Source organism: Papaver somniferum, unplaced genomic scaffold (assembly GCF_003573695.1).
Source record: "Papaver somniferum cultivar HN1 unplaced genomic scaffold, ASM357369v1 unplaced-scaffold_132, whole genome shotgun sequence".
Lineage (NCBI taxonomy): Eukaryota > Viridiplantae > Streptophyta > Magnoliopsida > Ranunculales > Papaveraceae > Papaver > Papaver somniferum.
Genome location: NW_020622381.1, coordinates 18,867,261 through 18,881,403, shown reverse-complemented (window position 1 = coordinate 18,881,403; position 14,143 = coordinate 18,867,261). Strand labels below are relative to the sequence as shown.

Sequence of the window (14,143 nt, the reverse complement as noted above, 5' to 3'; positions counted from 1 at the left end):
TTTTGTTTTGAAATACAATCCACCAACCAAGTCTTCTGTAGCGCCCCCTAAGCTAGAAGCTGACTAATCCAAGAGATTAACTACATAATAAGGCACTAAGGATCTAAATCATATACTTAAACATTTAATTACGAAATCTGCTTCAAAACTTAACCTAAATACTAACCCCTCTCTGAAATAAATACAAGAACTCCTCTCAAATGATACATATTCAATAGTGAGTTGATTTGCAAATAGAATATAAACACAAAATAAACATAGCGGGAGCTAACCAACTCCTCGAAGCTTTCATCGCCACGTGCACATCATGATCTGTCACTGAAACTGAAAGTGTGAATTGGGTGAGAACATCATCCCTAAAAGGGGTGCCCAGTAAAAATAACAACTAACTTTCAAGTAATCACTAATATGATTTAAAGGCAATGCAGGTTTTGTTGAAAACCGATAAAACGCAGAAAACAGATAAAGCTTATAAAGATAATAAGTAGTACAAAAATATAAAGTTCTACCAACCAATCATCCGACACAAATTCACAACAACAAAAAATAGTTGAGCGACGTATTCCTGCGGAGTAGTAAGGCGTGACTCTTGCGGATTCTTCAATGATCATTAAAGCACCCTGAGGTTTGCGCGCCCCTAGTCAGATAAGATTGGTACCTTACCAATACCTCAATGTACGCGCACTCTACATATCAAGTATCGAAAGAGAACTAATGATGACAACATTAAATCCGACAGAAGAACTTAATCATGGATATCCCTGTACATCTCGCAAATCAAGTCCAACAATCAAATATAAGATTTTCAACATCATTCCCTCCAAATACCAAAACATAATGTAATAGCCTTTTCAAAGTAATTTAAAAGAACAATAAACATACATGCATACAGAATAGTTCCCTCTATAAAAAATAATCGATAGGCTGCTTTTACGCCTCCTATGGTAATATTGTACACCTCAGTAACCACTTAAGGAAACCCTCCGGGCCTATTTAATATTGGACACCTTAGTAACCACTTAAGGAAACCCTCCGGGCCTATATAAGTGCTTAAAACTAGATATAAAGTGCGGTGAAGGAACTCATTCTATACACCAATCAAAAGGAAACCCTCTTCCTTTCATGCTAACAGAAAGTAAAGATTGTAATAACTTTCCAGTCAATGGAAAGAAACACATTTTGAAGATAAGTAATTACTCCCAAAACACAAATACTAGTTGTTTCTAAAGATCCAATCTCATCCCAAAATGTAAAAGAAAACTAGTTTGTATCATACACAAATAATACATGCATACACATATCATATAGTAACAAAGATATGCATGAATTTCACAAAAGATAGATTTGTAAAACAATAATGAATACAAGAGAGTTCGTTATCGATTCCCACCTCTTTTGATGACAAGCCTTGCCTACCTCGAGATCCATAATCCACTGGTTCATTCTTTAGATCGATCGTTGTTAATAACGACTAACTGTTAAGCACACAAGCACTTTAAAGACTAGCCAAAAGGCTCATACAAGGCTCATATCATAATCTCATACAAATCTCTAATTATAGGTTAAGTGAACTATCTAATGGTTCTAAGCTCATTTATGGTTCTGCACCTTTTCTTACCTATCAGTAACATAGTTACGGTGTATTAATTCAAATAGATTGGTTCTACAGTCTATTAGATATGTCTTAAGAATGTCTGCAACTTTGTAGAATGAACCAAAGGTCAATTCGTACCATAAAGGGTCCAACACATCAAACTAAGAATACATGGCACTAAGCCCAAGCCCACTAAACTCGGCCCAATACACAAGTCCCAGTCCACTCGGTCAACTAACGGTCTCTAAAAGTTATAGGGTCAACTAACAATCAACGTCCAGTCAAGGTCAAGGTCCTGGTCAAATGGTCAACTGAGTCAATTCGGTTCAGGTCCACTGAGTCAAGTCAAGTCAGGTCTGGTCACTGAGTTAACTCAGTCAGATATTCTAAGTCAGCTAAGAGCAGAGTCAGTCAGACAATCTGACTAGGAAGACTAATAGGTACCAATTCGTAATACAGCACAAAAACATGTCAAGATCAAGAAATGCATTTCTAACTCTAAACCCAACTGAAATTCTAAAATTTCCAATTATAAAACTAAAATCCATTTGTGCATCTCATTTCCAACAGCTGCAACTAACTATGAACTGCAACTTCAGCTTCAAACACTTCTTATTGCAAACATACTTCACCAACATTATTCAACACGCATTTCGACACCTATCTCAATCCCAGCCATTCCTCAAATCCTTATATCAGCACCAATACAAACCAACAACTCTAGTCTCAATTATACAATTCATTTGTCTTCCACTTCTTTCAGTCACGACAACTATAACTGTATCATTGTAGCAGCAACCTCATAACATTCTCAATTCGTCTATTATACTGCAGTCAGGCTTGCACTACAGAATATCCATCTATTCTGCCACTTAGCCTCTCTTAGTCACCTGCAATTCAGTATCTTTATTTCTTTACAGCATCACAGGACCACTGGCATCAACACCAACTTTTCAACTTCAGACACAGCAAATTAATCTTCATCTTCATCTCTTATCGCCAATCTTTGGTACAGGTGCTCAAACACCGTTTACAATCCACCTGTATCATCTCAGCAGTAACACTATATGGATTACAACCAACCAGTCAGCATAAGTGTATGATACTACAAGCTTCTCTTAGTAAAACAACCTACAATCATCAATCACATTGAAACATCAACAGACCCATCTCCGAATATTCTTCATCAGTAATTCTCATCACAGAAAACCTAATCCTCAACTTCAATTTATCAAAACCATAACTTGAAACTCAATTATCTTAAAGAAACTAAAATTAAATCCTATAGAATCATCTAGACTTCAATCAAACACAAACCCATATAATATTTTACCAGCACAAACTCAATTTCATAAAGGAATAACAACAGATAAAGAAACCTAATTAAAATTCTTTGTTTATCTTTTGTTTTCGATTCAATATGAGAAAAGATTCACTTCGGCAAATCAAAATCAACCCCTCAGTTCTTCGATCATCAACAACTCAATTCATCATTAATTATACACGAACCCTATTACAGGAACCCTAACTCTGATTTAAAGCAGCAACCAAATCATCCTCTTCTCGTGCTCAAACAACTACAACATCGTCACCTTCAATTCCACTTACTAACAAGTTTTCTATGAAATTTTCACAATATTTAACTCAATTCTATGAATTGAATTTGACAGAGGAAGAACATAAGAAGAAGGAGATAAGAACGAAGAGAGAAGAAAGAAAAGAGAAAATGAATTTGCTATTCGACACGCTAGGGTGATAAGGCCAAAGATAAAATGATAAAGTCACCCATCCAAATGATATGGCAGCCAGATCGGTCTAAAGGAAAAAAGATGATTTTACCCTTGCTCTGATCCAATGATATCTTCTTCGTCTGGTATCCGAATGACACGTTCAAGTAGCCCATTCCGTGTAACTTTTCGTGATTTATTCGATGATACTAATTTTGTATCTAAATCATTGTTAGATTAAATTCTATTAATTGACGTTCGTGTCAATCTAATCGATTCATTAGTGGTTATATCGTATCTTGACTGGTCTAATAGCGTTGACGAACTTAAGGGTCCTTACATCTTCTATCTTCCACGTATCTTCTGGCGTTCACGGTGTTGTTTAAAATTGTCACAAGCGGCGATGCAGAAGTAGGTGGAGAAAATAATGTGGAATTAATTATGTCATTGAACCATTCCACGTATTTACTAACAGTTCCAAGAGCACTTATATTATGTCCACCAAAACGAGTTGTTTCATCAAGCATGTCAAAAGAACTGATCCAAACTGATTTTAATGCACACATCATCGTGTTAACAGCTACATTTTCTTTAATAAAACGCAGCACCATTGGTTGGTGTGAACTCTCTAGACGGAATTCCAGCATCCATTGCATCTACAGACATACTTAAGTGGTCCATTCTCCACCTGTGGTTGTGACCAAACCAAAGTAATCTTTGCAAAAAATATGGTTTCTAAAAATACTCTCAGTATTCTTTGCTCTCGGGTTCATGGAAATCAGTGAACCAATATGGCTCCTGGCAGGAAAAACATCTTCACATGTTACCTCAACATGAAGATAATCGTTGATGGTGCTCAGTATGCATTGCAATTCATCCTTGTATGATTCAATGGTTCTTCCCAGCCAAGCAAATATGAATACAACACGCCCATCCTTGGATTTTGGAACAATTAATCCCATCTCTTCATGAGAAATGTAATCAGGGAAAAAAATGTGTTCACTACTGCTAGGAAAGTTTATGACTGGTGTGCACTTAAAGTCCACAACTTTTTCAATAGGTAGAGCACTTCTGTTAACTTTATCACAGCCTTTCCTATGCCTGCTCGCATAAAAATTTGAGACCAGCGCAACAACTACTCCAGTAATAACCCAAAATATAAATCCAATCGATGTATTTTTGTACCATCTTCGATTTGGAAACTTTGCTTGCATCCTTAATAGCTTGTAGACCTCGACCAAATCTGATACCATAAGTAAAAACAAGATGGTAATCATTTCAACCAAACTGGATACACCCCCTAGTAAAATGTCTTCTTTGACGTTTTCTGACAAGCTTGGTACTTCTACAAGAACTCCAGGAATAGTATATTCTTCCACTCATCAAAAAGACCATAGTACTCGCAACGAAAGAAAAACAAATGTAACTTGCCTCTCTCATAGTAATTAACGAAGTAAACTGGCAAAGCTAAAATGAGCAGAACTGCTTGATTGTTTCCGATCTTCAAGAACTGAAAATCACCCAGTTTATTGTCAGGATAAAATCCTAATTCTTCCAACGTATATGAGGAAAAATACGACTTTGTAAACCTGAACCATATTTCAGCGAGTATACCACAGGCTCGACAAACAAGTTGTCTTCTATAACTTGTATCTCTCCCGATTTCAGAATGGGTGTTTCGGCAGTACTCCAGTCGCCTAGACAAAGTAGTACGTTTGGATAATGAAGGATCTAGAGATTTTTGGAAATCACTTACTTCATCTTTTATGAATTGCAGACACCAAGTATTAGTGTGTACACGATCTGGAAGATTTCCTTGAATCCCAGTGAAACAAAAATTCGTAGTCTTTACATAGGACCACAAGTTCGTTGATGGCAGGCTTGTCGATATCAAAACTTGTTGAACTATCTAGTCGGTGTGTAGCAACAACATAAAAACAACCATGGTCGTCTTCCATGGGTTCATAAAGGACGATTCCATGTTAAGTCTTTCCTTAAAATATCCACTAAACATGTATGTAGGCAAGAGATTAAATTTACCTTGCAACGGAATTAAAACATGAAACAACAACTCCAAAAACTTGAAAAATGAATCTTTCATGTCTCCACCAATTTGAATATCAAAGGTAACAATTAAAGAATTTGTTTTAACATGAAGCACAGCCATATGATCATCTTCATGTCCCGGATGTAGAAAATTATTGTTTTCCATCCACGGCGCATCATTCTGGTTTTCCACACAGGTCCAGTTCAGCTCATCTTGAACTGTAGCGTCTGGTTTGTCAATGGTAATCAACGCAACTTCATAGCCTTTTATATAATGAATTCCACAGAAGCATATCAGACTAACTTCTGAAACTTCTGCTCTTGTTATCCTCTCCGAGTTCGACAATATTCTACCACGGACTCTTCCGGTGTAATTTTGCACCGTTATATCTTCAAGAGATTGAAAACCACATCCATAAACGATTGAATAAAACAACGGTAGATAATTTATTATTCTCATCGACGGGTAGAACTCAAGAGAATTTCCATGAGTTACTCAACAGTCTTACTAGGGTTTATATAAAAGACCGTACTTGTTCCATCATGCTTAAGAATTTGATTATTCTCAAAAGTAGACAAAGAATATAAAACAATATCAGGATTACATAACTCATTAAGTTTACTAGAATTTGAAGGCTTACCGTTAAGCTCAGAAAAATCATGCGATTCATGAAGGACCATGCTGACTTGATTTCCTTCCTTATGAGCATGATTTAGTTCGTCTGCTCGAGAAGTATTGTTCATCTCTTCTTCGCCAATTGATGTCGCGGTTGAAAATGAATCCTCTTGGTCTTCTTCGCTCTTTCCAGAAGTAACTTCAATAACAACTGGAACAAACGGAACCTCGTGGACATGATTTTCTTCTTCTTCTTTAGAAACAACGTTCTCGTCAACCAATTGAGAAGTAGTTTTTATCTCTTCCTCTGGAACAACAACTTCCATCTCTTCTTTGTTAACTGACGTAGCCGAAACAACTACGAAACCAATAGAAAATGATGAATTCTTTGGAACTTCTTTACCTGAAAGTTTGGCAGATGTAAGTTGATATTCACGTTTAGCTTCAGCCAAAACAATCCTAAACTTTTCACGTTTAGATTCAGCAATCAGAAATTCTTCAAGACTCTCCAAAATTTGCCTTTTCTCTTCTCTGGCAATAAGAAGTTCTTTTTTTCTTATTCTATCTGTGAAATAGGGATAAGGCCTTTAAAGAATCTCCTGTAATTCCTTGCTATATTCTGCAATACTAATTATTAATTCTGATCTAAGCTGCAGAAGATCTTCCATAGTAATTTCTTTCATGATCAAAAACGAGAATAAGAAAACTAGGTTTTTTTTGTTTTTTTTTTTAATAGGGTTTAAGTTTGCGGTGTTGATTTGCCGAAGCGATACCAAGGATCTATTCTAGATGAGAATCTAGGATTGTGGCTCTGATGCCAACTAATGTAGAGCTTGTTAAGAAGAATGCAATACGGAGATTGCATGTGATACGAAGAGACGAAAGAGATACGAATAGGATGAAATCAAAAGATCAAGAATAAGATAATTGAAAGAGTTGATAAGATAATAATATTGTTTGAATAATAGTAATCAGAATTGTGTTCTCTAAACAAGAAGGCATAGCCTTTAAATAGGTTTACAAGAACCGACTAAAAGAAAAGAAAAGAAATTCCACCTAAATTAGGAAAGCAAAGTCTTGCAGAGCAAGTAAACTTGGTAAAGTTGATGCAATCGTTACGGAAGCAACTTGACAAAGTTGATACTGTCTTGAAGCATAGGATGTACAACATCAAGTAACTATAGTTGGACACTTGAAATTAACATCAGGCATGATGAGCAGGATGCAGTCAAGGTGAGCTCATTTCTCAACATGCAAAAAGAAAAAATGAACCTTAAACTCTAGCCTCGGAAAAGTAGGAGCAACCGTCGGATCCATGGTGTACAAAGGTGTTCCCGCAGCTGTACTATGGTGAACTTTTGGAACGTATGCGAATCCGAGGCTGAATATTCAGACCAAGCACTGATGAATATTCTTACTCCATCTTATTCAAGTTATTCCCAAGCACTTGGATGTCCACTGCTCAACTCCAATGACTTGAGCTGTAGCCTGTAGTCTTTCCCCATAAAACCAATGGCGAATCCTCAGTCTTGTCCCAAGTCCCAACAAGAAATGAGCTCTTACTCAAGGCCCATAAGAAGTCAAGTCAAAGTTGACTTTTGGTCAACCCATAGGATTCGTTATCTGAAAAGTAAATGTTCTATATCAGGAATGAAATTTTACATTTACTGTCCGTTTAAAATATGACCGTTAGATAATTTGAATTTCAAATTGCCTTTTTTATTCTTGAATTTTTTATATTCTTGAATTAAAACCTTATTTTCTGAGAGAACAGGCATAAAGAAACAGAGAAAAACAGTAAAGAGAAACGAAGAAGAAAGCCATGAAGACTGGTCTAACATCATCATCGTCATCATCTTCAGGTACAAGATCAAGCACAACAATGGAAGATAGAGATAGCTGTTATTTTCCAGGATGCAGAAAAGATACAAACTGTGATTGTGAGATTTGTTTAGCAAGTATTAATGCCACACTTGATCTAATGCCAATGAGTATTCAAAAGAGTTCTCTAACAAAAATATCTGCATCATCATTATCAAAATTAAGATCTTCTGTGGAAAGAACCCCAATCTCTTATAATCAATCAATTTTATCAACACCCAAACAACAAGGTAGTAGTTTTCAACCGATTCTGATAACCCCGCCTCTTAAATCTACAGCAAAATCCTTTCCCTCCTTGGAGAAACCAATCAAAAAGGTAGGAAAGAAATCCTGGGTTTCAAGTTTTAATCTTTGGAAGATATTTGTGGGTTTTTGTTTGATTTTTGCGATTGATTCTGGGTTTTCTTGGTTGGCTTCGGAGCTTTTTCAACCAACATTGTCGCCGGAGACTGTGAATTTTATTGGGAAACAATCTTGGGTTGGCCGTGATTTGAATGATAGGTTAGGGTTTTTACAGAGAAACCTCGGTGAAGCTGTTCCAGGAAAGATATCAAGCTGCAGATCTAAAGATTCTATTTGGGAATTGAATCTGGTAACCAAAAAATTCTCTTTTAGTTTTGCAGATTTTTTATTAATACCCTAATTGGTTTCATTGGAAAATAACAAAATTAATGGAAACTTGAGTGCAGGAGGACTCGCTGGTAGTTTCGCGGTGTAAGCTCTACGAATCCATGGCTGAGGAAGTGAGCATCTGGGGATGGCCACTGCAAACTGCAGGACTTCTTTCAACAGGGTTTTCTTCTCGATCAGTCACCATTTTATCCGGCAGAGTAACAGAGGTAGTCCCATGGTTTTCATTTTTTTAGCCCCCTTTAACTTTCAGATAAGTTTGTCCAACCATCTCAACTCGTGATTGATATTCTTATTTCCTTCTATGAACTAGTGGCCCAATGGCAAATTAGGGTATTCGGTGCGAAATTCAAATAGTTCAACATGGTTACTCCAGAGAATGAGTGCATCAGCTGTGCAATTGGATTCAAATACTTGGGTACTTGAATACAGACGAAGCTCAATACTGGAGAATTCAAGACTGCTTTTTACAGCAATGGAGTTTTTGAAGAATAGACTTGCAAGAGTTGTTGCAGAAATTGAGCAGCAGTTTTGGGTGGTGGTACCATCCTCATTTGTCCAGCAGGAATACAGTACTCGTTCAGAAGTCCGCTCCAGTCCCCCAACTTAGTCTGTTATCCTTGACAGATGCAATATTCAAGCTGAAATACTTCTAAAACAACATATATGCAGAGATCTCATCTCTTATGAGAATTTCACATTTTTTGTGCCTTTTGTTGAATGAATATTTGCTGTTTAAACTCGAGTTGTTCTGAACTTTGAAATGATAATGATGATGTTCTTGCAAGTTTAATGTTTACTCACAGTGACTTCGCAAATATCAAGCCTCTTTTATGTCTTTTCCGCAAAACCTTTTCTTCAGTTCAAGGAGTTGCTAAATAGGAACCTAAAGGGAACCATCCCCTTGTTTACAAAGGTGTTACCACCAAGGAGATTAAAATCTATTGACCCTCCACGGCCCGTCGATCTCCCACTTGTAGGATCTCAGTGATCCGGGGCCTTACCTATCTTCGTTAACAGACAAAAGACGAGCATCCCCGCAATGAGAAGAGAGCCACTAATTTTCACTGTGGTTGGCATTCCGAATGTTGCAAAGATATGAGCTAAAACTCGCTTCCATTATCTTCTTAACCAAATTACTCAGCCTCCATGTATTTCGGACAGGGTAGTGGTAGAACAAGCAAGGATTCTAGTTCCAATTTTCATCGATGGGCTCTAGCTACTGCAGCATGTGAGCTTTCCATGCTGGGAGAGCTCAAAAACAGACCCCTTTCCCCGGCCAAGTAATGGGAAAAGTAGCAACATGGTGTTCAGTAATGCTACATCTTCTTGATAGCAAATTAGCAATGGTCTGTTTTGAGCTTTCCATATGACCTAAACTAAAACAACTCTTGCTCCCATTTTCAAGGAAGTATATACTCTTTACCTAATTTGATCCAACTAAGCGCCAAACCTCTTACAAAGACTGCTTGGGCAACTTGGCATTGTAAGAAGATATGGTCTGGAGACTTTAAGTGAAGAAGAAAAGAGTGAGTAAACTCAGAAACTTACGCCACTATTGAACTCATACAACAGATTAAGTAGACCTAGCAACTTGGCAGTCCCACTATATGAACATTAGCCCGGTAAGCTAACTGCCAGAACTGAACGCACACATAGCAAGTAGACCTAGCAACACGTGTGTTGACACCTAACCTATCAGAAACGAACTAACAGATTAAGTCTATTGATTTGTTTCATACAACATTGTCAATGTAGAAACATGCACAACGAGATTAAATCCATTGATCTGTTTCATACAACATTGTCAATGTAGAAAAATACAGATCATATGAAACAAAACATGATGAAACAAGGCACCCAGTTTCTGAAATAATAAGAACAAAGAGGAGCTACAGAAGTACCAGACAGGGAACAAAAAACCACCCAAATGCACAATATTGATAAACAAAAATAACTGAATAACACCAATAACGGCGCACTTCATCAGAGAATAGAGGCAATAACACTAGGCTAACATACCAAATGTCATTGAAAGGAACAAATAACTAAGAGATGCAAATAAACGTGCAGAATAATTAAGATTCTTATAAAGAGAACTGAATCATCTTGTCAACTCTAGATCAACATTCTGAAACATTATTATAACTACAAAGACTAGTATTATGCAAGAGAGAACAAAAGCATATCCAAACAGTCGTAGCTCTGATAACACAAGCTTCACCACCCACCCAAGGATTTTACATATTGTCTCCCCTTGCAGGAACATTTAAAAAGAAAAAAACTTAACAAAATAAAACATACTTCAGAGTAGGGAATATCTCCAGAAGATTCTTCTCTCCAATCCATGAATCATCCCTGTTTCATAAATAACAGACATGAATTAGACAATCGACCAGGTGGATCACAAAATTCTCAAAGAACATGGAAAAGACGAGAGGGCTTTCACCTTCTGAACAGGAGCGAGTGATCTGTGATCTCCAAAATGAAAACCATTAAAGCCACCACCGAAAAGAGAACTTGAAAGAGCAACACTAAGAGAAAACTGAACTGGGCTAGACGAGATGCGTAGAAAGAAAATTACCGATCACCTTCATAAGGAAACATGTGGACTGGACTAAATCGAACAAATACACAAATGATGGGGCTTACAAAACAGGACGGCACATTATTGGCTATACTATATATTGAAACCAGAAAAGGTGGGAAGAAAACAGGATACTATTCACATCCCCTCTCCCCACTTTTCCCTCTTTAAAACTAGAAAAAGGGGGGAAAGGGAGGTGAATGCCTTGCAGACGTGATCAAAGATGTCAGACAATAGCAAAAAAGAAAAGAAAAGGTATAGGAGATATGAGATATAAGCAGCCAATACAGGCAATAGAAAAGAGACTATTGTAGAGAAGCTTATCTGTGCCATCTAACCTGAACATTAAGAATAGATTGTAGAAGGATGAGATTGAAGTTTGGAAATCTAAAAGGAATAGAATGACTACCAGGAACTGAGAAATGAAGAAAAACCTACATAACCTATAGAATATACATGGTATATGAATTCTGACCTTAAGACACCAATATTTATAGAACCTGGGGCATTGAGGGCTCCAGCAACCATCAAAGAACGAATATCACGATTGAGCTGGATCAAACGGAGGCATAAACCTTACAATTATCCGAGTTCTCATTTAACCAACCATTACTCAAATGCAGTTTAAAATTCAAACTCCATATACCCAGTACTTCATTTATCTTCTTCAAACCCATAAATTTACAAGCCACCGTGTTCGATATCCACCATCTAAAACTCTGTCGTTTCAGCTCTTCTACCACCACAACTACCGTAAATTTGATATAAAGACCACCACCTTACACTGCAAACTAATATAGACTATATCTAACCACCATTACCACCACCGAGCTATTCTCCCCAATATACAAAATTACCTCCACTAACTCAAAGTTGAAAAGAAGATATATATAAAACAGAAGTAACCTAAACTCATTACCATCAATCATTCTTTCCAATATCCAAATTAAGGATACGGCAAAGATCTTTAGTTGCAAAATCAATACTCTCAAAGATATCATTTTTATCTAGCTTTGCTAATTCTCTGGTAGGCGAAGGTGGTGCAGACTTAGCAAACTGATGAATCATTTCAATTTTTTCATCAGAAGAAGAAACAGGTAATGAAACACTACGTTTAGGTCTAAGTGAAAATTTAGGTAAAGGTAATGAACTTGGTGGTGGTGAGTTAGAATAAGCAGGACCAGCCCATAGTTCTGAACAACAAGTAAAATCATCACTACTAAAATGTCTATCTTTGATACAACTTATAGTAATGGGTGGAGATGAAGAAGTAAATTTGGTTTCCTCATCAAAATTAGGATTTTTAACAGATTTGGGTGTTTTTGGTGATGAGAAAGACTGATGAAAATCAGGGTTAAATGATTTGAATGGAGAAGGAGTCGGTAAGATACCTGCTGAACCACCAACACCACCACCAGATTGATGAAAAGTTCTGCAATTAATTCCTCTGAAACAACCACTTGAAGAAGGAGATGAAGAACCACCGAACCCATCTGAAGAACCCTGATAAGATCTACTACTACTTCCTCCGTAATACTGGCTTCTATGTTGAGCTATAACTAGCGTCTCCATCTCTAGAAAATGATCAAAATAAATGAAATCACTCGTTTAAAATGTAGATCCGGGTGTAAAACGAGAAAATCACTGTAGAGCTTTTAGATCTGAGTATCTGAAGTGTAAAACCAAAGGGAGGATGTTTGAGAAGTGAAACCCTAGTGATAAACTTGTTCGTTTCTCACTGGATTATACTGTAAAAATGAAGAGAAAAAAGATGTGGTGAGGAGGAAATTGGTGAAGTTAGATCTAAAAATGGTGGTGTTTTTGTTAAACCGCTTCTTTTCTCTACAGGTGGTGATTTGGTTTTAACCTATTCTTGTTGTTTTTATAAGAGCACCATAAAACTCTATAAACTGAGCTCTAAAATACGAGAAAGGCGGATCTGAAACTAACTCAGAGTTGAATTTAAATATCGAAATGAAGTTCGTGCTCCTTGTGAGGTGTGCAAATCAATTCACAGTATCTCTGTCAATTACGGAATTATCCCTGGGTTATTTTAATGGGAAGTAGATAACCTTGAGAGTTTTTTACTTGACTTTACTGCCCATTTCTATTATATTTTTGACGTTGTAAAATTAGTGCCATTTTTCTGTTGGAACATGCGTCTAAGAGGAAAAAAAATGGCATTCAAAATGTGAAATAGCCTGAGTCGATCCTCCCCTCATATACATCAAGGCTTGAGGCTTAATTGGCGCCCCGGAAAATAATTAGGGGCCTCACATTACATGACAAAAAAGATCATCATAACCTAATTGGAGGTTATCCCTTATCCCAAAAAAGAATAATGGCAAAATTACTCCTGGATTGATTAGTGTTGATAATTTAGTTAACTTAATTAGTATGGTTAGATTAAAATCAAATTTTAGAATTAAAACTTGAAAAAAAAAGAAAGTTTTAAAGTGATGTCTTCATCTCAAAATGAGGGTGCTAATGAAGATCCCATTGATTAAAACGAAAAGGGATAATTGAAATTTAGTACTTGGGTTGTGACCAACACTAGGCTTTGGTCTAACATTTGTCCAACGTTAGGGTTTGATACGTGGACCGGACGTTGACCTGATTTGACCGTTTATGACCTAACTTTTAATTGATTTTTTAAAATAAAAATATGTGAAATAATGAGATTACAAGTTTAGCCCTAAGGTGGGTCTAAGATCCAACGGTTCAAAAGAAAATCAGTTAATCTATGGCTCGGATGCAAAACACCAATAACCCCAATCCTTGAATTCTTTTTCCTCGGTCAATCATCGTCTTCTTCCTTCGCCTCAATTCTGGATCTCTTAATCTTTTCAACTTACATGTCAATTAGAGTTAAGAATCCATCCAAGGTTTGTGTACTAGGTATTGCTTCCTCTTCTTCTTTCTACTCTAACTTATTTCTGTTAGGTTTGATTAATCAAGTTTCCCTGAATGTTACCAAGAACACAACCGCCTTAAACTCCATTAACTTCTTCCCTAATTTCTTCAGTCACAAAGCCATGGATTAGTTACTCTCCCAAATCAAT

The 14,143-nt window shown here is 36.7% G+C and overlaps 2 protein-coding genes across 4 annotated transcripts; one reads left to right on the top strand and one right to left on the bottom strand.

Moving 5' to 3' along the window:
• The first annotated feature begins 7,767 nt into the window (after nucleotides 1-7,767).
• LOC113332657 lies at nucleotides 7,768-9,238 on the top strand. Of its 3 annotated transcripts, none has more exons than XM_026579182.1 (4): nucleotides 7,768-8,180; nucleotides 8,382-8,456; nucleotides 8,554-8,703; nucleotides 8,808-9,238. In XM_026579182.1, the coding sequence occupies exons 1-4, from the start codon at nucleotides 7,806-7,808 to the stop codon at nucleotides 9,102-9,104; spliced, it is 897 nt and encodes a 298-aa protein (XP_026434967.1). In that variant the 5' UTR covers nucleotides 7,768-7,805; the 3' UTR covers nucleotides 9,105-9,238. The 3 variants fall into 3 exon arrangements, with proteins under 3 accessions (XP_026434967.1, XP_026434966.1, XP_026434965.1); XM_026579181.1 differs by having other exon boundaries at nucleotides 8,286-8,456; XM_026579180.1 differs by having other exon boundaries at nucleotides 7,768-8,456.
• A 1,312-nt stretch (nucleotides 9,239-10,550) lies between these two features.
• Nucleotides 10,551-13,026, bottom strand: LOC113333070. Its single transcript, XM_026579562.1, has 2 exons — nucleotides 10,944-13,026; nucleotides 10,551-10,852 (listed from the first exon to the last, which is right to left on the bottom strand). The coding sequence occupies exon 1, from the start codon at nucleotides 12,651-12,653 to the stop codon at nucleotides 12,003-12,005; it is 651 nt and encodes a 216-aa protein (XP_026435347.1). The 5' UTR covers nucleotides 12,654-13,026; the 3' UTR covers nucleotides 10,551-10,852; nucleotides 10,944-12,002.
• Between the last annotated feature and the right edge of the window lie 1,117 nt (nucleotides 13,027-14,143).